Source organism: Sebastes fasciatus, chromosome 11 (assembly GCF_043250625.1).
Source record: "Sebastes fasciatus isolate fSebFas1 chromosome 11, fSebFas1.pri, whole genome shotgun sequence".
Lineage (NCBI taxonomy): Eukaryota > Metazoa > Chordata > Actinopteri > Perciformes > Sebastidae > Sebastes > Sebastes fasciatus.
Window position 1 is genome coordinate 21,878,267 of NC_133805.1, and position 26,477 is coordinate 21,904,743.

General features: G+C 40.9%; 2 protein-coding genes across 3 annotated transcripts; one reads left to right on the forward strand and one right to left on the reverse strand.

The window, feature by feature from the left end:
- Positions 1-14,048: 14,048 nt before the first annotated feature.
- On the reverse strand, positions 14,049-24,014 carry snap47 (synaptosome associated protein 47). 2 transcript variants are annotated; one of them, XM_074651563.1, is made up of 6 exons: positions 23,885-24,014; positions 21,384-21,477; positions 20,745-21,266; positions 20,118-20,617; positions 19,704-19,828; positions 14,049-16,474 (listed from the first exon to the last, which is right to left on the reverse strand). In XM_074651563.1, the coding sequence occupies exons 3-6, from the start codon at positions 21,239-21,241 to the stop codon at positions 16,328-16,330; spliced, it is 1,269 nt and encodes a 422-aa protein (XP_074507664.1). In that variant the 5' UTR covers positions 21,242-21,266; positions 21,384-21,477; positions 23,885-24,014; the 3' UTR covers positions 14,049-16,327. The 2 variants fall into 2 exon arrangements, with proteins under 2 accessions (XP_074507664.1, XP_074507663.1); XM_074651562.1 differs by lacking the exon at positions 23,885-24,014 and adding an exon at positions 22,417-22,579.
- jmjd4 (jumonji domain containing 4) lies at positions 23,911-26,469 on the forward strand. The gene is made up of 6 exons (XM_074651561.1): positions 23,911-24,213; positions 24,805-24,970; positions 25,071-25,196; positions 25,347-25,614; positions 25,732-25,878; positions 25,987-26,469. The coding sequence occupies exons 1-6, from the start codon at positions 23,961-23,963 to the stop codon at positions 26,320-26,322; spliced, it is 1,296 nt and encodes a 431-aa protein (XP_074507662.1). The 5' UTR covers positions 23,911-23,960; the 3' UTR covers positions 26,323-26,469.
- The last annotated feature ends 8 nt before the right edge of the window (positions 26,470-26,477 follow it).

Sequence of the window (26,477 nt, forward strand, 5' to 3'; positions counted from 1 at the left end):
CTGCACTGTCATGTTCACATGTGAAAAAAACTTCCAATAACTTAATTAGGAGACATCTGTTCTCTATAAAGTGGTCGATCACCACAAGGGATCTGAAACCAGTCTGTACGAAACTCATATGCATCTGTATGCACACGTTCCTGAAATCCTGAAAACCTATTGCAATCAATATTTTAACATTGACAATAGATCACTCGACTATGTGGAATGTGAAAGGGGTTGCTCAGAGTGATAAACCCACACAGATTACTCAACTCTGCAGTGCTCTACGGAGCGTTTTAGCGTCTTTTAAGGCATTGTTTTAGCGTCTTTTAACTTATTAGTTTCACGGCCCGTAAATGTATTTTCATGTTTCACTCTAACCGCTTTCATCAGTATTTTTCAGCGAAAAAGCTCTACTGCAGACAACCCAGCGCCAAATGGCAGACAGACAAATTAACAAGCTAAAGAGCCAGACATTTCCTTCAGGAGATGGTGGAGACCAAAACAGAGCCAAAAGGGGAGTGAATCAGGTGAAAATATCATTGTTACGTTTACAGGTTGTTGTGCTTCTCACAAGTGGTCAAAATAAATCAAAAAGTGCAGTGACAGATCATGGATTTATTACTTTTGAAATATATTTTTGGTTATCATATCCACTTTCAAGCTGTTATTCCTTTTTCTGCACGAGTTTGCCCTTAACTCTTAAAAAGACAGTGTGTAACATTTAGGGGAATCTATTGGCAAAAATGGAATATAATATTAATAAGTATTTTTTCTTTAGAGTATAATTGTTGTAATTAAGTTATTGTGTTTTCGTTTCCTTAGAATGAGCCGTCTAGAGACGGCCATTCACATTTTCACGTCGGCCACCGTAGTTCTCCTACATGCTTGGCACACAGGAGAAGTTTCAGTTGGTTGCAATCAGCAAGGATTTCAAGGAAACCCTTTGTTGTTTTCTCTGGTATACTAAAGATTTCAATGAAATATTTGACAATCATTTTGTAAAAAGTAAGTAAAGTAAGCATACATAGCCTACTATATGTGCGGTATGTGTATGTCTAAGGCCAAATTCCTTGCAGCACAAAAGAAAAGTTAATTTCAGCCACTTTTCATTTTAAAAATGAACTTGCTCCGTTCCTATTGAAAGCCCCCAGACAGAGCGTGTCCATTTTGATTTATGGAGAGGAAATAGTTGCGTTCTCCTTGCGGGTGGGCCTGTAAAACCCATGTCCCCCCTCACTCTGGTGTGGTGGCCTTGTGTAAGCTGCAGCGTAAGCCCAAATCACAAGAGGTCACCATCTCCAATAGTCAGTTGCAAAGTCTTAAATTACAACTTGGTCACTGTAGAGAAATATTCCCAGATGTAGCTTCAGTTTGAGGGGTGAAACGGAGAGAAGATACATGATCACCCCGAACACTCTACGGAGGAAGGGCTGTTCTCAGACGCTCCTCAAGAGCACAGAGTGGAGTGAATCCCTCGATCATTGAGAAGGAAAGAGAAGCTGTCTCCGATTCAAGCAGGAGAATCTATTCGGGAGAGTAAATCTGATGCATAGCAGTTACTTTAAATGGTGTGCAAGACAATGACACTTGTTAAGAGGGAGTAATGTGTGAACTGACATATGAGGGTAATAATAAAACCAGACATGGTGTCATGGTTGAACACTCATTTACTGCTTCTCAGTACCTTTTCAACGGACTGTAAAAATGCAGAATGTGTCCCATGAATTCACATAATCGATGGTGGTTATTACCTCCCCAAAGAGCTCAAGGGGAATCCATCAAGAGCAGGTGTGCACATATAAAAAACCACAACAAAATCACGGAAAAATGAAGAGATTAAATAACTTTATTCGACACCTGGAAAAAATGGTAATGATACTGCGCAGTGGGCATATGAAACTATAACAATCATCCGAGAGGGTTAATAGGGGTCTATAGCCATGAAAAGAAATATTATCGTAAAGCAGTCCAAAGCAGTTCAGATATCGTGCGAGTCTACAACAAAGTAAGTCATTTCCTCGAGGATGGTCAGGTCCAATTTACTGCTTACGCAAAGCTGTGACATCTATGTTGGCCCGCTCGTTGGGGAGACATGATGTAATTGCGATGAGGCGGTTGGTTTTGGTATCGCCTCGATGTGATTTTCTCATGTCGTCATTGAGTGATGTTGTTTCTGTGCTCCGAGGATAGTAGACCCCGATGGCAGACCCCTAACAAACACAAAATTTACTTTTCGTCCTCTCTCAGAGGTCCGTCATATCTCTCCGGAACACAAAGTGCGAGCATCAAACTAATAAATTGTACCTCTAATCCATCGTGAAACGTTAGACTGCTATAAATCAAGTTAAGGAACTTAACACAATGGGTGTGAGCGAGTTAGTGACCCACCAAAACTCTGGTCTTTCTCTCAAGAATTAATTAAAGCACGAACATGAAAAGAACATTCAATCTTCTGTAATGCGATGTGAACAAACTGGACTTTAAAACAGATTGTGACCTTTTTTTGGCATAAATATGATAATCCTATGTCCTATTCTAAAAATTCTAAATTCAAATAATTAAGAGCAATGAAATCATGAATGAAATAATGAAATGTCTTTACTTGCTTACTTTTACAAGCCATTACTGCGGCATGCTAAGATATTAAATATTTTGTATAAAGCTGTGCAACTAAATCATTTCATAGTTAAACAAACTAATTTTAAAGACATGCGATAACACAATTACTGATAGTAAAATATTTTAAATTGTCTGAATGTTAAAGGGGACATATCATGAAAAACTCATCTTTGCAAAAGTGCACCATATTTTTCTAGCAAGCCAATCAGAGCAAACTGGGCTTTTTCGGGAGGGGTGTTAAAGAGACAGGTGCTAAAATGATGCGATTCAAACAGAGGCTGAATACAGGTATATTCAGACAGACAGTATGAGAAAGATATTTTTTTCTTTTTTGTGTTTTTTGGACATTAAAGCATGTAAACACGTTCTAGTAGAAACACAAAATACAAGTATGAACCTGGAAATGAGCATCATATATACCCCTTAATTGATTGCAAATCAGACAGATGATAACAGACTTTTACTTGATGATGCGTCTTATCAGGATTTTGTCTGCAGTTTTTTTTTGTCAAAGTTGAGTTATCAGGTTGACTATAGGTTTACCATTTTATTATAATAATCCCCATGATGGATTATGTAACAGGTCATACATAGCCTCATGTGTTGAGTGGTTACACAATTGGCTACTACATAATGAATGTCCTTGACATAATGTAAATTCACACCCAGATGTGCACTTTGAACAGATGTGTATCATCAAACACTTGAATAAATGCCTTTATTGATATAGATGATGATGCAGTAAATCCCAGGCATAGTATTTTGACTGTTCTTTACAATAATGCAGTTGCATTGCAAAAGTAATATGTTCATATCAGAGTGGTCATAAGTCACTTAGCAGCCAGTGCACCGCATGAACTACATGTCAGCCAGCTTTTTTTATTAAAAGGGAAACTCTCATCATATGTGTTCCTGTTTGCAGATGTAAGCAATATTTAATGATTTAGCCCTCTAATTAGGAGATTAAAGCTCACCACTAATGACAGAACGTTGCAGTAACTTATAGATCTCCCTCGAGTCTCGAAAACCACAGAGGAGGAGAGGAGGGCGGGGAGTGACGCACTTTGTCATATATATAGACCCGGTGATTCCACCTCTCTCTCACCAGCGTGGAAGGAATGTCTTGATATATCCACCCCACACATACGTACACATGTATACAGAAACATAGCACCAGCATCAGAACCTGAAATTAATGTGCAGCCATTCTTGTAAATACAATGCCCATTACCAGCCGCGACAGTGACACTGGTATTGCTTTCACCTTGTGAGTATGTGTGTGTCATCACGGCGGAGACACCTACTGTAGTGAGAACTACCACAGAACAGATTGAGTACTTTGCCAGGTGTTTATATTCCTGTCTGTGGTCAGATTTTGTCACCACGATAGAGTCACAACCGTGCAAGATGAAGTCAGAAAACTTTACTGGTGTATAGTTGAGATCAAAATGAAGGTTGAGTTCGAAGATGGGTGTGGTCAGAGCAAGGGCACCGTAAGTAGGGGGGTAGGAACTTTACTTTACACCCCTGATCTGATTTGGCACTGCGGCTGGTGTGATCCCATCGCAAGATGGTCTTTAGTTAAATGTGCTTTTAATAACACTCAATACAGTTATTACATGAAACAAACATCATGCATACACAGTTGATATTTGCTCAGCATTGGGGAGTGACAATAATAAAATTTCCCCCTACCATATTGGCAACAACAAACACTAAAAATCGACATTGACTCCATAAGCATATCTGAACAAGCAGAAAATACTCCGGTGATTCTCATCATTTTAGCAGTCAGGCATGATGCAAAGCTGTGACAGCACAAACGGCAAACCTGAGGTGGACTGACAGCTATTAAGAAAAATGGTAGATGAACAGAGTCTCCACAGGCTGGCAGCAGCAGCAACAACAACAGCAGCAGCAGCAGCAGCAGCAACAACAGCAGCATCAGTAGCAACAGCAACAACAGCAGCATCAGCAGCAACAGAAGCGGCAGCATCAACAACAACAGCAGCAGCATCAACAACAACAGCAGCAGCAGCAGCAGAAGCAGCAACAACAGCAGCAGCAACAACAGCAGCAGCAGCAGCAGAAGCAGCAACAACAGCAGCAGCAACAACAGCAGCAGCAGCAGAAGCAGCAACAACAGCAGCAGCAACAACAGCAGCAGTAGCAGCAGCTTCAACAACAGTAGCATCAGCAGCAACAGCAACAACAGCAGCAGCAACAGCAACAACAGCAGCAGCAGCAGGGAACGTAGTGCCAAAATGATGATTTCCATCACAAAGCCTTCCTGAAGCGACACGACTAGACTGTTAGCCGGCAGCAGCAAATAGTGCAGCTTACTGTGAAGGGTGTGTTAGATAGACGTTGCATTGAGACAAATATAGCATGTGAGTGTAGCAGTGCAAAATACACAGACTTCACTCCATTAGTGCTACTATGACATAATACAGGAAGTGTCAAAATGGTTGACGTATGCTGCAAAAACAATGACGTCATATATGTTAACACTCATTTCTGACAGGGGATGGTCTAATCATGTACACGGCATCACTATTAACTATTATTACCACCAGTGTAATACCATCAGTATGATCTTTTACATTTACGGAGATGTGAATCAGAGAGTCTGGTATCAAACGTTTGTTATGCTTGTATCTCCCGGTTTTTAACTGGCCATGATGAGTGACAAATTATATTGCACTATGAAGTGCAAAGCTCGAAAAACTCCCAACCGCTGTCTGACTGTATTGTTCCAGACAATCTTACACATCAGATCCAGTCTGGAATTGTTTTTGGGATAAAGTCGGGCTCCTTTTCACAAGAAAAAAAGAAACGCAAATATTCAATTCTTCTGACTCTCAAAACATCGGTCTACCACAGGTGCAAGTTTTCCATACCAATTAGCAAGTGCTCCACCCACAAATTTTCCATCAAAATAAACTGGGAACACATAAAAAAAATGCACATTAAAATGGGAGTGATTGTCTTTGATATTCAATGCTTTAATTGAAACCAGGCGGCGGAATTACGGAGCCCTGTTTTGACGGCTCCATGGTTTCCATCAGTAAAAGAGAGGATTCTTGAGTGATATCCTGAGGAACACTAGATTTCCTTTTAGAGGAAAACCAAACAGGGTAACACGTCATTGTTTTGCATTGGCTTCATGGTCAATTGGCATTACAGTTTTTTTTCTGTACCTGTAATGGACACTGGGTCAAAGGTTCACACTCCTTCTGTCTGCCACTCACACACATAAGTTCAGTAACCAACTCACATATGGCAGTGCTGGGTAAACATCTGGTAATCTTTGTTTCAGCTCCTCAATAGCTCACCAGGCTATGGTCTCTCTGTGTGTACTCAATCTTCTCCAATTACATAGTTGCTGGCTGCTCCCCTGAGGTTACGTGGACAAACCGTTTGGGATTGCGGAAGGAGTTTCCACAAAATAGGTGTTGTCCAAAAATTCCTCGCAGTTATGGAAATAAACCCACAAAAAGAGAAAAACGATACAGAGACTCAGGAAAGTGGAGAGCGTGAGCTTATGGGCATGCCTTTGGGTTTTTCTTTTGTTTTCGACTTGTCTGCAATGAAGTGAAAGAATTTAAAAGGCAAAATCTTTCAACAGACTGTCAAGTAAAAACAGACAAAAATTTGAAGGCTCGTTGGTTTTGAGTTGCGCTCAAGAAAAGAGGATATGAATTGCTTGACTGAGAGCATTTTATTTCTAAATTAAACCCATTCTTAGACCAAAGATGGTTACAATTATTCTTTCCGTTGGTGGTTGTATTGACTTCAAAAGTCACAGCCCGTGGTATTAGGCTGGCGGCTTCCTTTTGGAAGTTCTTCAAAGAGCATGTCACAGTAATGCCAACGTGAACTTGATGGTCCACACCCTCATTAGAGGCCCCATCTATTGTCCTATAGCTTGGCTTTACCTACTTTATCAAATGCTCTTTGCTTTGTGTTGATTCAAAGATACAACCAAACGCCATCCATTCATTCATTTGCATCCATAAACTGGTGCATCTGGACAATGATTGCACAGGTCCCACTGTCAAGGCTGTTCTTACCACGCTGGCAGGCAGCCAGACGAGGCTGCTGGCCCCAGGCTCCTTTTCCCAAGTCCCACCCAGACGCTGCGTGCGCCGTCATCCTGCTGAAATGTAAACCCCAGATTCAGCTGTGTTTGTTATGGTTGCGCCGGCCCTCGGTGAACACACAACGCTGTCACAACGTAGCTATAACAGCGGGGCAATATTTCAACAACAACCTATTTGGTCAGCTGCAATTACATCACTAGGTGGTCAAACACATTAGTTCGTTGGAATGATAATTAGGATTATTTCACGGGCACGTCTCTTAGCGAGGGTCCTCGACGCTGCTCTTATTTCCTAACACACCTCGACATTTAATACAGAAGTTTAAGTCAAGTGCTTTTAAGTGTGTTTTCACAGTGTGTGAACTTGACCCCGCTGGACTGCGTTCACAGGAGCGCCATCATTACTGTTTTTTGCTGGGGATGCTCTATTTAACAGCAGGGCCTGCTATACCCGTTGTCTCTTTTAATCATGCAGCTTCAGTATAAACAATAGTTTAGACTGAACACTAGTGCTGCCCTTGAGATCACTGGCCTGCTGCACTAATGGCTATTTACTTTCAAGGGAAAATAAGTAACCAAGAAAGTTTATTTTTATCCTGAAATGACCCCAGTGTCAACCCCGCCGAGGTAAGGGGGGGACACATCCTTAACTTTAATCAAACCGCCGGCCCTGCAGGCTGCACGCTGGTGCAACAACCTCCGCGTGATTAATTTTTTTTTTCCTGTCCTCTTGTCAGCTCATGTGACCCAAAGTCACTACAACACAGCAGATTCCAAGAGGATTTAATGTTAAAATATAAATCCATAGTGTGTCTGCGACTAGCAGGGGGTCTGTGCAGTGTGGCATCAGTCGGGTGGGTAATTTATTGTGGGAGCTAAGTGTTTCCATTTGCAGTAAGAGCCACTAAAAACAGACTTGCTGAAGGTTTCTGGGGGGCCCGCTTGTAAAAGTACTGATGCAGTGTGAGCTGGCTCATGGTCTGACAACCTGTTTGGGGAGCTGTATAGATGGAGTTTTAATGAATACATAATCCAGTCATTACAAAAAAAGGACTCCTCACAGTCACATGTGCGTTCTTATTCACCTGATGCAAAGATGTGGGATGCACTTTTTTTAAAAAGAGGTTTCCAAAGAAAATAAACCTGCAAAGAGATGTCTGTTGTTGGTTACTGTTACTGTGCATATGCAAAATGCAGAGCAGCCATTCTTTTTCACTACTAAAATCAAATAAATGACCCAATGAATGGGAGGAAATAAAGAAAATATGTTTTTGTATGAATATACATAGAGACATTTGTATTTACATGTGCACTTCATACCCAGTGCAGTACCAGACCTGAGCCCGGACAATGCAAGTACAATAATACTGTCCTCACACAAAGTGCAAAGGTCATAATGAACTGGATTTTTGTTAATGAATTGAAACTCACCATCAGCAACTCACTGCTGCCCTCTACTGAACCCAACAAGCACACATTAACAATATATTAACAATATATCATTTTTAAATCGTACTTTTCATGGACTATTTTATCCCCTCATGGCCAGCAGGACAGTTAAGTGGACAGTCAACAGTATGTTTATGTTTTTCTGCTGAAGACTTGAAACTTGACTTGGACTCGCAAAAAATGAGTTGTGAGAGTCGCTGCTTTTTAGTTCATGAAAGTATAGTACACTTTAACTTATAGTACTTAGCCAATGATATATGCATTACATAAACACAAAATACATTTCTCCTTTTGCCATTTGACTTGATGATTTGTGATGAGATAAAAAAAAAAAATTATTGTTCTCGCATGCCTCTACGGTGAACGGATAATCCAAAAACCTGATGAATTGAAGTAAATTAATATCAAAATATCCTTTTACAAACTCTCACACACTTTAATAGGCTACTCTATCAATAAGTAAGCCAACTATTCTTTTCTGTCGGGCTATAAAGGCAAGAATACTTAATTTTACTTATCTTAATCTTGATCGAAAGATTAAGTAAATAGGCCTATAAGCCAAGTATACTTAGACTTTTAAGCATACTTGTCAGTATGACCCAAGTATACTTAGAATTTTAAGTATACTTGTCAGTATGACCCAAGTATACTTTTGTTAAGTATATCTCTGATAAGAACATAAAAAGTAAACTGAAAGTATACTCTCTTATTTTAAGTTCAAAAGAAGTATACTAATAGCACACTTGAATAGACTTCATTTTGGTTAGGGCATTCCTTACACTTGCACATATCTCTTAAAGTAATAACCCTGAACAAAGTAGCAAGTAACACTGTGTACATGCTAGAAGCACTTCAGCAGAGTTCAGGTAGGTTGTAATGTGGGGCTTCACCTGGAGTTGATTTGAGACTGATACTACTGTATAAAACCACAGCCAAGTTTGGTTTGGCTGCCTGGCTGTTAACTCTGTCGCACAGAAATGAGGAAAGTTTGTGAAACAAAAGCCAGAAAACCGAAGTGCGCCTCAAAGACCAAGGAAAACATAACAATAAGTGCAAGAGCACATGATATCATCATGCAGCTCAGCATCTGGGAAAGTACCACATTAACAGCCATGCGTTGCACATTTATGGTTTGACTAAACCAAAGAGAGAACCGAATCCAAACAATGTATGTCCAAAGAATGTATATTCACAAGAAATACAGTGAAATGTTAATCCACAGGGTGTGATGTTACCACGCTGATAGCCAGGAACAAGAGGATGATGTTGACGTTGAGTGTCATATCACTTTCAGTTGTAGACTACATATACACCCCCCTGGTTGGACTCAAGCACCTTCCTTCCAGGAACGTTTTCTCCCAGTTCTAACATTAACCAACAGGCCTTATTTCCTGAAACCAGAAACTCCCTCAGCAAAAGGAAACCCAGCAACACCTGCACTAGAGAGAGGCCGGCCAGGACGTGAGTCAAACATCAGGCCAGTAGACTGAGACGTAGTCTAATAGTGCACTGGATGTTAAAATGTCTCTAATATTTTGCTAACATATCTGCTCAACATTGATGATTACTCTTACAAAAAAGTAGTAAACTTCAAGTTTATTTTATGAAGTTAACTTATTTAAGTTCCAAGTATATTTCCCAAGTATACTTTATGTAGTAAGTATACTAATATCAATGTACTAGTACTGTACTTGCAGGTGTACTACTTCAATACTTCTTAGGACTAAATCGGCCCACTTTTTAGTTTATAAAAGTATATTTTTAAGTGTACTTTAAGTGTAAGAAAAGTAAACTGTGAGGACACAACTACATCTAAGTTGTGTTTTGTACTGCAATTATACTATGAAGTGAACTATATTACAAGGGAACTTAGAGGTATACTGTTAGTTTACTATATACACTTGTGGTAAAGTGAAAAGTATACTCTCAGTAAACTAGTTTAATAGTTTTTACTGCAAGTACACTTGTAACTTTTCTTTAACTTATAGTACTTAGCCAATGATTTATGCATTTATTTAAAGAGATTTGCTCCTTTTGCTATTTGACTTGATGTTTTGTGAGGAAATTAAGATAAATAATAAAATGACTTTTTCTCACATGTATCTACAGTAAACGGTGAATGAAAAAACAAAAAAAGTCTTGATGAATTAAAGTAAGTTCATATCAAAGCATACATTTACAAACTCTCGCACACTTTAATAAGCTACTCTACCAAACAGTAAGCACAACTACAAGCCAAGTATACTTAGACTTTTCTGTATACTTGTCAGTATAAGTATACTTAAGTATAATTTTGTTAAGTATATCTCTGATAAGTACATAAAAAGTAAACTGAAAGCATAGTAATATACTAGTATACTAATTCGAATAAACTTTTTTGGTAAGGGCACTCATGACAAATACTATGCATTGCTAAAAGCACATTATCTAAATGAAGGCACAAGACTCAAATGTATTTATATTGCCAAATGAAACAAGAAATAGGAGTTTTTTCAAATATATCACAATGAAAAACATATTCCTGTGGATGACAACTCCACTCTATTTTGTATTGCAGTCACATGGCTCCATATTTTGGAGCTCAGTGCAACCCACATGTGCCCTCGTAGCCCACAAACTCTGGCTGCTTTTTTCCCAGCGAGGAGTTGATTGATTGGCCATCAATGGAGACATGCTCCTCGAATGAGAGCGCTCGCCACAGAACTATCACGTAAACACGCTTGGAAGTCAAGGCCAGCAAAATCCCTTGTGTCTCCATACCATCCGTTAGGAAGGCAAAGCCGGATCTCATGTATCTGTGGTCAGACGAGACCGCCACCACTTCCTCGTATTGCAAGGCTGCTTCAAAACCACGCCAGTGTGCGCTCTATTTCCCTAACCTTTTTTAAAAGGGTTGGAATTCACATAACCATGTGGTGTGCTTCTGGAGTTTGGGACTTCCAGGATCTCACTGTTTATCACTCAAATCAACAAAAATAAACGGTGCACGGTGAAAACATTTTCCACCGTGCTGGAAGGACTTTTCATAATGTCATAACTAGGCATCCCTCATGTGCTTTCAGTCTCTCACATCTTTCATGGTCGGCTTTGTTTAACAGAAGTGATAAGTTCATGCTAACTGGGACCAGACTGTTGAGTGAGGCTGTCGGTCTTCTTTCAAACCCTTTTGTGTAAGGCGTCTTCCTGATTCATAATTGAGCGCTCAGCCACTTGCCAAATTAAATCTGGTCCACTGTTGACATGAAGTCAGGGGTGGTCAGCTGATGCCGACAGCCTTGGTGCCAACAGGATGTTATACAGTAATAGTAGTAGAGCGTATAAAGAGAGCTACTTCCACACAACAGCATACACAGCGGCTGACACAGTAATTAACATCCGTTTCTAGTTTGCATGTGTTTTGATATTCTCTGTTGCAATTTGTCACATGGGAGCCGACTATGAGGGGCGTCGGCGGTTTGCTTTTTGTTAAAGGAATAAAGCCTCGTTAGAATTCAGGAGGCTCAGTTCACTGGCGTTTCTTTTCTTCCAAAAAAATACAAATCTAATTTGCGCTGCAGTTAATAAATTATGTTGTTTCTTTGGCTTTAATGGTCATTTTGTGCCAGGATACTGTTCTCAAGTGTGGTGGTTGTTCAAAACCTTCAGCTTTCCTTTCAAAATGTTTCCAAGGCACTCATCTCCAACTGGTGTTTAAAGGTGATAAAAACTTATATTACATTGTTTGGAAGAGCTAAAAAGTCTCAGCTAGTGAGATCCACATGCTCCAGACAGAGCATTCAGACCCCTTCACTTTTCATATTTCATGTTGCAGCCTTGTGCTAAAAAACACCACATTTACACAAGTATTCAGACCCTTAACTCAGTACTTTGTTGAAGCACATTTGGCAGTAAGTCTCTCTGATGCAACAAGTTTTACGCACATTGATTTGGGGATTTTTTACCATTTTCTGCAGACCCTCTCAAGTTGTGTCAGGTTGGATGGGGACCGTTAGTAGACAGCAATTTTCTGGTCTCTCCGGAGATGTTTGAGTGGGTTCAAATACCAGCCCGGTCTCATTCCCAGGGCGTCAAATACCGATGTTTTTGTCACGGCCGTCGCCGTTCGATACCGTCGCACAAGGCACCCCTTAGCGTTGGTATGAAATGCATCCGGCGTTTTATTAACTTGAATGTAAACCCCTCTGCGGCAAGAGTAAATGCTGCAAAAAAGTGCGTCAGGAGTGCGGTGACGTAGTTTAAAGAGTCAAAAGACACAAACCGGACCGGCAGGAGGGGAGGTGGATGTTCATTTGTGTCCCGTGTTCACAACGTTCAGTGTCATTTTCACTTTACAAACGTAATAGATTTAAGATCAACCATGTGTAGTTCTTTCTTAAACCTAGTGGTTTTGTTGCCTAATCCTTTCGTGAAACCAAGGGCCGGTATGTGAGGAGTTGGGATGAGAACGTTTTGCAAATATGGGCTCTGTCTGGGCCACTAAAAGACATTCACAGTTGTCCCCAAGCTACTCCTGTGATGGGCGGCGTCTCCCTCACTGGCAAAACAAGGCATGTCATCATTGAAAGCCATCTCAATGCAGTGAGATATCGGGATGAGATTCTGGAGCCAGTGGCGATCCCATATCTCCACAATCTGGGACATAACTTCATCCTCCAAGATGACAACGCTCGCCTCCACAGAGCCAGGGTTATCACAGACTACCTCCACAATGTGGGAGTAGAGAGAATGGAACGGCCTGCCAAGAGTCCAGACCTCAACCCAATTCAACACTTGTGGGATCAGCTTGGGCGTGCTGTACGTGTTAGAGTGACCAACAGAACCACGCTGGCTGACCTGCAACGAATCCTGGTTGAGGAATGGAACGCCATCCCACAGCAACGTATGACCAGGTTGATGACCAGCATGAGGAGGAGGTGCCAGACTGTTGTGGCTGCGTATGGATCTTCCACCGCTACTGAGGCTCCTGACGGTGTATTAAATGAATAAAGTGTAAAATAGCCAATATGTCTTGTTTGTTCCTTGTTACTGAAAGAGAGTTCAATCATCCAATCCACCAAACAACTCAAAACAAGAGTAAATACCAACTGGAGAATACACTGTTTACCATTGACGGAGCATTTTGGCAAATTTTTCTTGGACGCTACCCACATAATCAGCTGTGCTGCTCATCCCACAAATTCATGATCCTTACAAGTTGGACATCACTGTGAAGGTAAATAAACAGACTTTCCAACGACGTCAAATACAATGCCAATTAGCATTGTAACAACAGAGATATAATCCACCAAACACAAGTTTCCAAACTTTTTTTTCCCAGTTTATAAGATCTCTAAGTTACTGTTGTTATATCAGTCTATCTAGGCACCCACACATACCACTGAGCACACCAAATATTATAGAATGTCATTTACTGCACAACCATCTACCTATCTTACATATTAGCAGCCCAGCCTCTCCCTGCTAAGAGGACACAATGAGGCACACCTGTTTGCACTTTCCCTGACTGAGCTGCTGAGCAGCTGGTCTACCCAGACGGCCCAGGCAGAACAACAAGAATCCTATCAACCCTTAAAACAAACAAACTAAACAACCTTGTGTCATTTATAAACCCTTAATTGATAATGTATCAAATAAACTGAAACATTGGACAGAAATTAATAATGAAGCAGACACAAAACCACTGTTAATTTTTGGGAACAGGACCTCGTGAAAAGAGAGAAGGCAACCTTTTCACAGGTAATATATAAAAAAAAAAAGATTATAGCAGCTTTAAACCAACAAAAGTTTGAGACTGAATTGTATTGCAAATATATGCTCTTACAGACTTTCAATTGTGACGACTTCTTATCTGAATTCATAAAAAGGAATTAATTACGATACATACAATTCCAGTTGTGTTGTTTCTTTTATTAATTTGTTTGCTATAAGAAAGACACAGGTGTACTTTCCCCCTTATATTTAGAGCTAACCGTTTAGTTGTCTCCAGTGTCTGGATTAATTTGGTATCATCAGCAAAAAGAAGCCTCTATACAGCGCTGAAATCATTATTTTAAAAACATACAGTACAGATATTTCAAGTTTAACCTCCAGCTAATTAGAAGTTGACAGTGATAACGGACCACAATAAAATCACAGAGTTACAATACATGTGTCTGTCATTTACAGATATTACAGAGTTAGAATAGTATCAATCTTTAGCAAGACATATACGGTAGATGATGTGGATCTTAATATGGAGTATTTTGTGTATAATATCTAAAAACAAACAGAAGACGTGTTTTCTGTTGTTTTTCAAGAGTCCCAGAACTCAGTTGCACATTTACAGCCTTCTGCTATATATTGGTAATGATGGGACATTTTCACTTGATGCAATACAAAGCAGCGATATTGAGACATGCAACATTACGCCACAGGGAAAACTGTGTCCGGAGAGGATAAGTGACACCTACTGTAAGACCTGAGAAAGACAAGTCATCAGGACAGAGAAGGTTCTAAAAATGAAGAATGGCAGTACATCATCAGATATAACTGGGATGACACTTGTCAGAACTTGTCAATCTGTCAGTATATTACTTGCAAATCACTTAGTTGGGAAATCTGTTCACCCAATTTACGTCAACAAGATCAAATCAGGGTTATCCTCCACTGTTGTTTCACTACATTGCAATGGAAACAACATGCAGTTTGTTATAAATTAATTTGTGCAGAGAATAAATAAGCTAGTTATTTTCAAATGTCCATTTTTGCTCTTCATTCTTGTCTCCCATTGGGCCCGGGGAAGGTGTAAACTGCTGTGTGTCTCTGATACACATATAAGTCATCAGCGTATTTCTTCACCTGCCAGCTTTGCTGGGAGTGCACGAGACGCAACAGGGATACAAGCTATTCCCCCAAATCCCACTCAGATGCCACAACTGATCAGCAGTGGCACGTTTCCACCAAGCAGTCCAGTTCAGTTCAGCTCGTTACACAATAGAACGGTTATCTTTGTGTTTCCATTAGAAAAAAATTGTGGATGGTACCAATCGAACCATTCCATTTTTGGTACCACCTCGGTCGAGGTTCAAGGCGGGCTGAGCCGATACTAAAACACAGTGCAGACCACTGATTGGTCAGAGAGAATCATCACCAGCGCGACACGGGACATCTTGCACAAACCCGCTGTTTTTAAATAGCCAAGCTACCATCAATAGCGACCACAATTTTTAATTGACGAAACCCCGATTTTTAGAAATGGCAGCTAGCAAAACTACGTTGGAAGCACTACGCACACTACACCATTCAATTGACAAAGTGCTGCCGTTCCTCTGTTTGGTTGCCTCTGAAATTATTCAATAAGTGTCGCGTTGAAGATGATGTCACGGCAGTTTCACGTGCCGTCGCTACGGCGATCAGCTGAGAATTCAGCTTACACTGAGGGGGTTCTATTCGCAGTGGAGACATAGCCAGAGCACCAAAAGTGAGTCGAGCCAAGCAGAGCCGTACCATGCAGCGGAAACACGGCTTAGGAGTCACTAGTGCACTGATGAGGATGTGATCCCTCACTGGCTTCCCACTACGAACATTGCCTGGGTGGGCAATCAGGTGCCCATTTTAGTTATATGCCTCATGGTCGATTTTTAGAGCACAATTTTCTTCAATTTTTCTGAACCAAGTGGTGATCAGGTATGTTATTTGATGTAGAATAGAAAAAAAAAGTGTTTTCAAAATGACAGTTGCACAGCCGATCGCATCGAAGCCAAATGTAATGCTAACAATCCTAGCCACAGCTGCTAAGCGCTGCAAAACGCACATTCAGACAGCAGAGCGCAGACTCATAAAGATGACTCATTTGTCCCCAGTCACGCGTGTTTGAAATGTTTCAAATAAAATAATGAAATAAAAAAAATAAAAGACAAAATCGTATTTGCAAAAAACGCAAAGTCATGATTTGAATCCGAAGCGCAAATTTCAGGGATTCTGGTAAACATCCTTAGTGTTAAGTGAACATTGCTGCCCTCCCATGTGATTATAAGCAACACAAATCCTATGAAGTATTTTTGAGAATATGTGACTCCCTACTCTTCCGCTGTTCTCACATTGTACCAATCCCGTGAGGACAATGAGGAAGCTTACGGTGCATTTTCTCAGGAGGGAACGTGGTGACCGCATGTGTCTGCTGGACTGTCAGAGCTACAGCAGCCTTTTCATGCGGCAGGTGTGCTTATCTATGTGCATGGTGGCTCGGTCAGTGGAGCTAGTCAGGTCGTCCAGAACATCATCCTGCCGTTCCAGCTCTGTCTCTGCCTCCAGGGCGAGGTTCTTCAGCTGCATCAGCATCTGCACACACACACGCACAATCCAATATTTACACCCTTGTGGAGGCACACACACTCTGTGTTTAAGCTATTACACACTAGCCCCCAGTGAACATGGACAACTGAGGCGCAAGACACGAATAAAAGACGATTAAACCTACAGAACATTGGTGAGCAGTTGCAGGGTGGAACATGTGGACCATATGTGGAGATGTGTAAAGACGAGGTCAGCGAGTTAGAAAGCGAGTGTGTCGGTGAGAAAGAGGAGTAGGTGAGAATGAAAATGTAATTTAATTCAAAGTTTTATTTCTTCTAACTTTGGCTGCAAAGACAATAGCCTGCTGCTTAATGCCTGCAGATGAGAGAGAGAAACTTTACAATTCAACTCCAACCATAATGCAATAACAGCTACTCATGTGGCAGATATGATAATATTTCATGCAGTATATGAAGCTTGGGAAGATATTCAGAGAGAAGTCTCGGCTTATCTCCCGGGATCATTGATATCACACAATACTGTTTGTTTTCAGCTCTCGGTGGTTTTTAAGGAATACAGCGACTACATCTCCACGGTCCAACAACTGTGTATGTTATGGTCGATGGAACAACTTAAATATAAGGTGATGTGCCAAGCAAAACCTAATAAACACTTGTCCAAACCCCACCACCATGGTTTCTAAACTAATATTATGCTATGCTTACACATGCTCTCACACACCCACCGACATTATGTCAGTTTTCACTGGCCGGTACGCGCGGACGCTGCAACCGAGCACAGGAACAGCTCCAGACAGCAGTTTGAAAAACAGATAGTATGTCAAAACACGCCCGAGGAACGACTGTATTCGCTCACTCAGGTCTGCGACTTTACTATTTCAACATGACTGAATCACACCTTGCGAGTTAACATTCACGGGAGTTTTTTGGTGTGTCATAGAAAAAACACCGAAAATGACTATTTTTAGCTGCTGCTTACACGACGGTTAGAGGACTTAAGTCATGTAGAAAGCCCTGAAATTAAACATTTAGGCTAGAAGTGATAGAAAAACACATGAGCTAAAATGCTAGTCTTTTGCATGAGTGGGGTGAATTTCAGGACTGTGAATTAATAGAAAAATACATGAGATCTACGAATGAGTGAACCAGTTTCTAGCAAAGTAGGAATTTCCAACCTCAAACAATAACACTGGTATAAAAATGCTCTGACAAAGGGGAATATTTGCTAAAGCACTTACTACAGGACATTAAACCGAGTGACCCGGTCTGTACAAGTTGGCCCACTGTAGATTCTAATCTGGACATGAATTACATTAAGAGTAGGGTGTGTACAGAAGCATAGCATTAAGTCCAAATTGGCAGCCTTTGAAGTTTTGGACCACTATCAGCTGTAGACAATACGCCATTATTGAACACAATAGACCAGCCAACCTGTATGACTGGCCCTGTGCTATCACTGCTATGATTCATTTATTTGAAAAATGATTATATAGACAAAGACAACAGTGAAACATTGTGCATTGTTATTATGTTCAATAATATGAGGTATAAAGTGTGAACAATGCCTCGTTCGAGATAAGGTATCATGAAACACTGCAACACACTGCAACAAAGGTGGGTCATAAAAGGCTGCAATGTCAATCATGTTGTTACCGGTGACTGTTATTCCTCTTTGTCAGGGAATTTGCAAATCTTTATTTTTTTGGCTGCTCTACATGACATATTAAATAATTTGCCAATTTGCAATCAATGTGTCTGTAAAGTGAGCACAAATGTCTCATGTTGTTTCTTAATTCACATATTAAAGTGCTGATGGCTGAATATCTTTTATAGCTAACAAACAGCTCTGATTAGAGGCAAACCGGGCCAATATATAAAGTTTATCCGCCAATTTTGGCTTATTGCATATAGATTAGTGCTATAACAGAAATGCCAAAGATAAGTTTGAAGTTGTTTAGAATATTAGAATATTGTGTCAACCAGAGAGCTCTGGCAAGTTTATTTTTTAACTGTAAAGTATACATATTTTGGTCACAATTCTTTAAAAAATTAATATGAGGGAGCCTTATCAACAATGTTTGTTTATGTTATGTGTTTATGTAAAAAGAAAAACAAGAAAAATGGCAAATATATCAATATCAGATTTTTTTAAAACGTTCAAATATGTATGTATCGGCCTCCGAAACATTTCCTCCCTCGGGTTATAGTTCTAATGTGCATTCATTGCAAAGATGGTTTAGTTACTTCTGTGTTGGAGAGTCTACACTCATTCAATAATCTAAAGGCCGTATGTGATGCGCATCTTAGCATGATGTAACGAAAAACAAAAGTAGTGTATTGAAAAGGTTTTACATTAAAGGCTCTAAATTTGATATTCCGGAGCATTAATATAACAGGAAACAACTATTTGCTATGTATAGATAAAGAGGAGTAATGTCTACCTGAGTAGAGAATGAAGTCGCTCTCCCTCTGAGTGTGTTGTAATCTGAGCTTCTCTTTGCTTTATTGACAAAACTGGGCCGCCCGCCCGCCCATGCTTTAAGGCATGTGAGTGCATGTGAGTGTGAAAAAACTGGCTAGCCCACAGCCGCCGCTCTGCACTGCTCTCATATGGTGGTTACAGCTGATAACGCTGTCAGGAACGACGTCATTGTCACGGAAGCGTTGCCCCCCACCCGCCAGCTCCCCCTCAGGTAAACGCTGTTATCTCCGTCAGCACTTTTGCCATTGTTTGCACTGTTGCGCTGTTCGCACCATTAGCTGTGAGCCGCCAGCTCGTCGTCCTTCATGTTGAGAGCTGTTGAGAGGTAACATGAATGCTCCCAATCTCATATTGAGCTCCCTTAAATATCTTATTCTAAGCTACCTGCAATAGTGTGTCACACACACACACACAAACAAAATGTGTGAATCATAGGTCGGAATTTGCGTCACTGTTTAGGTCTTGCCACCACAGACCGTGTCTGTAATATTTCTCAGCGCTGCGAGGAGGATCTGAATGGAAAGACGCTGTAAAGTCTGACCAAATGCCTGAACAGGTTTCTTCCCTTCTCTTAAAACCAGGATGGACTCTGGCTTGTGGTCTCACTAAATAACATTTTAACCATACAGGACGGAAAAAAAAATCAAATCATGGTGAATTGTGGTTTGGAATGGAACTATCAAAATACATGCCACTTTAAAAGCATAGCGTTGTTTACTATAATACATATAAATATACAAATGTGAAAATCTATATTCATACATGTTCTCACCTGTTTGAGTTCCTGGGCCTCAGCCTGACTGACAGTCGGCTGGAGGACGTGCACCTGCAACTGGGACAGCTCTCCTGCTGGGACCTCCAGCGGGAGCTCTGTGTCATGGCACCTCTGCAGCGAACCTGACTCCATGGGTGGAGATGGTGAAAAAAGTGCAGAGTGCATACGTTGTTTATGAGGAAAACCAGACAGTAAACTCAGAGTAACTGAGGCAATCAGGATGAAGTGACTCATCAAAACACATTTCTGTCAAGCTGAGACACTAATAACCGTGTCTAAAAGTCATGTGGATGAAATGTTTTTACATGTGGCTACACACCTATAAATATACAGAGGTGGAAACATGGACCTTTACTGCCACTTAGTGGTCAATTTCATACTAGACATGGAAACAGTGAAGTAGTGCCTTACCTTCATTCCACTTCCCCTCTGTGTCACACGGAGATGAAGCTGGAGTTGCTCTGAAAGCAGCGTATTCACCAGTGAACTCCACTTTCTTTTTGTACTGCATGTCCAACACTGACATTGCCTCGGGCATCTTGGCAGACAGGAACCTGTAGCATATATCTGGCTTCCCGATAAACCGCTGTCTAACAGTGATCTCGTACGGACTGTGCACCCGGATTTCGTCGATTTCATTTCGCTCGAAGCGGTGAAGGAGTTGGCAGTTTGTGTCTCGCACCTCCAGTGAGGACACCAGCACTAACAAGCATCCGGGTTTTAAGTCAGAGTTCCCGCCTTTGGTCACCACAGCTGGGATGCTTGAGATCACCTTATTTCTACCGGACCCTTTGCCAGCCGCGGAGGCAGCTGCAGCTCTTGCGGCGTCCTCAGCCTTGGCTTCCTGCTGAGTCTTCCAGGGGAGTTTACCAAAAGGCCACCAGGAGGGAGACTCCAGCTCTGACAGAAGTCTACAACAGAGTTAAAAGGGAAAGGAAGAATTCATGGGTTCACTATCATATTAAGCCTGTTTTTGTATTGCAACCACTTAGTTATAGCAGTCAACAGCATAACAATAATACATATTTAGATCATTACTTGTCAGCCGTGCCCAGATCAGAGTCAATCTTCTCCAGTCCCTGCATCATGTTATCAAACTGCTCTCCTTGGTGGCTGAGGACTACTCCGGTGTCCTCCAGTCTTCTCTGGGCTCCCGCCACCAGGTTGATCAGCTCTCTGCCTTTGGAGGGTTGACATTCGGCCCCCCGAGCCTCTGAGCCGGGGGACAGAAGGCGTTCTCTCCAGAAATGCTCTAACACATTATAAACCACCACTCTGTTAGGCTTGAGGGATCCAAACCAGTGTTTCACGTTCCCTTCTTCGAGCACCGTGAGAGTGCTGAAGATGAAACTGGACGACTCCATCTTGATCTCCATGATCCTGGAGAGGCGGAAGCTGGCGACACTCTCCTTACTCTGGTTAGAGACGAAGCGCACCGTGGTCCTGGTGAGGGACAGGGTGCCATTTTCCCAACGCTTCTCGCTGTTGATGTAATAGGAGCCGGGCCAGCTGTGGATAGGAACGTCCCGACTCATTTTGGAAGGAGGTACACTGATTCACCTAGAAGGACAAAATGAACTTCAATATGTACCATATACACATGCACAGACTGTTGCTGTTATATCTATAATGACATCATTGTACTCAGTGATCTCTCTGTCCTGATAGTGAACATACTTTCTTGTATAATAAGGGATCCAAGTGTAGCAGCTGTAGAATGGCTGCTGGTAGACTGAAGGACACCACTCAGACCAGGAATCAGGATCTGCAACTTTATAGAATCGAATAGATGGAATAGAACGCTTTATTGTCATTGTATTAAATACGAGATTCACAGTTGCCACTTCTGGTCAGTGCTTTAAAACAAATACTTGACAAGACTAAACGAGGCAGATAAAACATATAACAGGTAAAACACACACAGTTATAAAGCAGATAAAACAGGTTAAGTAGATGTACTATATAAATATAAACAGAAGTGTTACACTAGAAGGATAAAATATAAAAATAGATGTAATGTAAACAGAGGTAATTGCACTTGTAAAATAGGTGGGGTAGATGTAATAAATAAATAAATGTCAACAAAGGTAGTTGCACTTGAGGTGTATATAGCATCAACGATATTGCACAGACAAATGTATTTACATTTAGTGTATTAATATTTTGCACTTTATTTTCTATGAGGAGCAGCACAGGGCACAGTCAACACACACACACACACACACACACACACACACACACGCACACACACACGCACAGTGGCAGGCTCTTTCTCAGTACCCAGTACAAAAGCTGTCCTTGCTTTTCCTTGTGTGTATTTTTTAGAGTATACACATATAACAAAATACAGTAATAAATAAAAATATGTGCACATAAAAAGTGTATTTTGAATCAGTAAATACAGCAAAAGCTAAAAGAAAATAACCAATAAATAAAATGCATATCCCCCTGAAATTAATGTAATAATTTTACTAGGTTTTTTAACCCTCCAGATTGCAAGATAATAAAATAAAAGTGCACTGTAAATAATTAACTTATATTCATATTTGGCTACTCAACTAATGCAGTCCTTCCTGGAAAAAAGATTAAATAATAAAAATAACATAACCAACATATTGACTCAGCTACACAAGCAGCAGATGAGCTCAGCTGAGGCGTTCACACACTGACAGCTTCAGCAGAGGAAAAGAAACCTTTCTATCCAACTCACCGCATTACTAGTGCGTCATTACAACGTTATAACCCCTTTTAACACGTTTTAACACGTATCACTCGCTCTTGGTGCGATTATATCAGTCCTACACAGCATTAATCAACAACATCACCTGGGTTAGGGCTGAGCATTACGTTACCCCCAAACTCCTCTCATAGCTGGTGTTTATTACGGAAGTGACGTCACACTAGTGATGTGTTGGTCACAAACGAGCTGGCTCAAAGAGCCGGCTCTTTTAAGTGAAGCTATTTGTACGTGTCCACAGGATCCGTGCTTTCCACGCTTCCCATTCATTGTCTATGTAAGCAGCCGCGCAATGCATTCTGGTAGCGTGGCGTCGCGATTTGAGAAACGGAGCGTCACGACGCCCGCTCCTCATTTGTATAAAGTTGAGGGCTAGTCTACTTTATGTAAATCACGGGCGTCCGACGTGACTCGGTGCCTCTCGAAACCTCTGAGAATCTTTTAAAATAAATGTTGTCAATCCAAAATAAAGACAGATTCAGCAACTGCACGGCTTATTTCTCGCCTCAAATGTTTTCAGAAACACAGTTCGGTGAACTATTTTCGTGAAATAAGAGAAGAAAGTTTCCAAATGAGCCTCCATACTGTTTCTGGTTTGAAAGCTGGGAGCAGCAGCCAATGGCGGGAAAACGTTCGTCCAATCAGGTGGGGAGAGCCTTGTGTCTAGTGACAGCCCACCAAGCGTCCAATGTTGGAAAGAGTCGCGTCCCTTCGCGATAAAAAAACGTCCCTGTGGACACGTACCAAAAGAGAGTGTGATGAGTGAATAGCAGAAACGAAGCAGCATCTAAAATTATGGTATTCTGGAAAATTATGAGGTTTAGTATAATTATATTGAATAGTTTAAGTGATATGTGTGCACACATACTAATCATATGTCAAAACAGCTAAAGCTAAATTTGGCTGAATTATATAAAAGGCAGAAGTGGTACAAATGAAGAGCCGTTTAGGAGCCGAAAGAACCGGCTCTTCTTTGGTGAGCTGAGCCAAATGATCTGGCTCACTAAAAAGAGCCAAAATTCCCATCCCTACGTCACACCGGAGCACGACTGTATTTACTGTCCGACTGGAAAATTGTGCTGCTGTCAGAAAAAAGCTAACGCGCTACAAGGTTTTTGTAAAAAAAAATATTATTGTTATTAGCTCGGACCGGCGGGTTTCGGAATTAGCAAAATAGCGTGGCAGTTTTCGCATTAAATACATTGAAACCTTAATATAGGCAGTAGTGAAGTGGAATAGTTAAATAAACAGCAACTGTAGTACATGTGCGTCGCCGTTAAGGAGCCTGCTATCTTCTTCGAGTCATTATGCAGCTGATGTAAAAATAGAAAAAATTGCATAATGTTAGCTTTGATTTGACACATTTGACATTTGACAGCAAAAGTGAAAAGATGATCGCTATATAATGTTAAACAGATCGACCCACTAGCTTATTCCTTACCGTTTCTTGCTTTCTTGCATCAGCTAAGCTTTGCTATCTTAGCTGGCTAGTCGAGGTGTTGTTGTTTACCATCATTATGGACAGGGAGGCGTACCGTAACTGCTGCAGCCTGGTCAAAATACCGAGGCAGTCCTATGAACAGTTTTGGTCTTCACATTTTCTAGATTACATCGACAAGGACCTGAGCTATTCAAAGTTTTTCAAGAAATACCTGCTTCCCAATCACCCGTGTATGTTTTCGAGAAGGTTCACAGAGGACTGGAAGTGTAGGAAACAATGGGTGTCTGAGGAGGGGAAGCCTGATTTCCAGAAACTGCTGCAAGATTTTGGTAAATAAATATATATATATTACTAATGCGTTAACTAACTACCATACATCTGAGCACGGTTTCACAACAGCTTCTTCATCCCAGCTACAATAAGACTGGTGGCAAAGGACATTAAAGAGGGACACAAATACTCCACACCTCACCTCCATACCATAATTGACACACAGTACACCTGAGCTGAATGGACTGTAATGCTGCGCAATATGCTGCCTTCCACTGTGTAATTGTCTGAAATATAAATTAATTATTTTTTTAACATGGTCATGGAGCATATATACTGTATATTCTTGGGGTATCGTTCCTATGCAGAGTGTAGTTTATCTTATTTATTGACTACACTGAAGGCGTTTTATATTTTAATAATTTATTTATTTATTGTGTTGAGTTGAATGTGCTACTCATTTTGTACCGTAATTACCTTGTGCCTTTTCTACCTTTTTCTTTTTTTTTTCTTGGTGTAAACTGCTCAGAATTCCAATGTACTTATAGGTGCAAATGGCAAATAAAACTCTTGAATCATTATGCAGCTGCTGCTGCTGCAATGACTGGTGTCATGTGCTGTAAGATAATGCATTTGCTCTTTTATCACAGATGAGACTCCTGTTCCTGTTGCAAACTGCAATGCAAAGGAGTACAATGCAAACCCTAAACAAGTAATGCCTTTCAAAGAATTTATACAATACTGGAAGGACTACATCCAGAATGGCCACTCGTCACCTAAAGGATGTCTCTATCTAAAAGACTGGCACATGGCAAGGTATCAATTAATATTATGGATTGAACTAAACTTTGTTTCATGCAGCACAATGTGAAAAATATATGTACCCATGATGGATTTAATATTATTGTTTCCACAGAGACTTTCCAGAGCATAATGTTTACACCACACCAGTCTTCTTTTCTTCTGACTGGCTCAATGAATACTGGGATACACTTGAAGTGGATGACTACAGATTTGTCTACATGGGACCTAAAGGCTCATGGTATGAAACGTTTAACATCATACCGGCAAAACACAGATAATAGCTTGTTTTTGTCAGGTAAAAAAAGTTGTCTGAATATTTTATATATATAGTTGTGAGGCAACGCATTATGGGACATCTATCAATCAGATGCACTTTCTTTGTCTCCAGGACCCCGTTCCACGCTGATGTGTTCCGCTCCTACAGTTGGTCTGCAAACATCTGCGGAAGGAAGAAATGGCTCCTGTATCCCCCCGGTCAGGAGGAATTTTTACGAGACACTCACGGCAACCTCCCTTATGACGTAACATCAGCCGAGCTTCGAGACAGAGGCCTTTTCCCACACTCCGACGAGGCGTGTCAACCTCTTGAGATTATTCAAGAGGCAGGTGAAATCATTTTCGTGCCCAGTGGCTGGCACCATCAAGTTTATAATCTGGTAAGAACTGTAAAGGCGACAAAATCTGAGTTAAAATATTTACCAAATGACATATCATACATCACGGTCTGTAATTATGACAGGAATTCTCTCTCCCTTTAATGTTTATTATTACAGGAGGACACCATCTCTATTAATCATAACTGGTTGAATGGCTGCAATGTAGACATCATGTGGCAGTTCCTTCAGAATGAGCTATCGTCTGTTCAAAAAGAGATAGATGAGTGGAGAAACACGATGGACTCTTGGCATCAGCACTGCCAGGTACTTCAGAGATGAGCTTGTTCAGCCCGCATGCTTTCTAGAAACTTGCTGCTGCCGTGAATGTTTGCAATATCATATTTAAAGTCATTGTTGTTTGTTACTTTTCAGGTCATTATGAAAGCCTGCTCTGGTGTTAACTATGCAGAATTTGCCTCGTTCCTGAAAATCATTGCCGACAACCGAATGGCTTTCCTGAATGCTTGCTCCTCTGGGGATCCCTCCGATTACCCACGACATCTCTCAGAGACGCTCACCAGACTCGGACCTTACCACGCTGCCTTTGACCTACAAAGAGTGGCTCACGTAATTGAATGCCTGCTCTGCAATGAAGACTTTAAGCGGCTCGATCATTCATCGTTGACTTTGCAGCCAGAAACCATGTTGCAGCAAATTCGGGACACCATACAATCCACAAGGGGGCAGCATCTCCTTTATCAGGAATAAGATGTTCAGTGGCGTCTAAATGTTGTTGATGCCTGGGAATGGCTTGAATGAAAAGTGCCAATTTGTACAGTGCGAAAAGTGTTGATATGAATGTTTGGAATTTTTTTTTGCACTGAAAGATGGATTAATAAATAAAAAAAAACACAAGTTAATTG

Excerpts from the sequence above, each read along its gene's own strand:
- snap47 (XM_074651563.1), bottom strand. The coding sequence starts at position 21,241 with ATGAGTCGGGACGTTCCTATCCACAGCTGGCCCGGCTCCTATTACATC. Across the intron at positions 20,618-20,744 it reads GATCTGGGCACGGCTGACAA|ACTTCTGTCAGAGCTGGAGT; the intron begins GTAATGATCTAA and ends ACTCTGTTGTAG. Across the intron at positions 19,829-20,117 it reads AGAGGGGAAGTGGAATGAAG|GTTCGCTGCAGAGGTGCCAT; the intron begins GTAAGGCACTAC and ends CCATGGAGTCAG.
- jmjd4 (XM_074651561.1), top strand. The coding sequence starts at position 23,961 with ATGGACAGGGAGGCGTACCGTAACTGCTGCAGCCTGGTCAAAATACCG. Across the intron at positions 25,197-25,346 it reads ATGGGACCTAAAGGCTCATG|GACCCCGTTCCACGCTGATG; the intron begins GTATGAAACGTT and ends CTTTGTCTCCAG. Across the intron at positions 25,615-25,731 it reads ACCATCAAGTTTATAATCTG|GAGGACACCATCTCTATTAA; the intron begins GTAAGAACTGTA and ends TTATTATTACAG.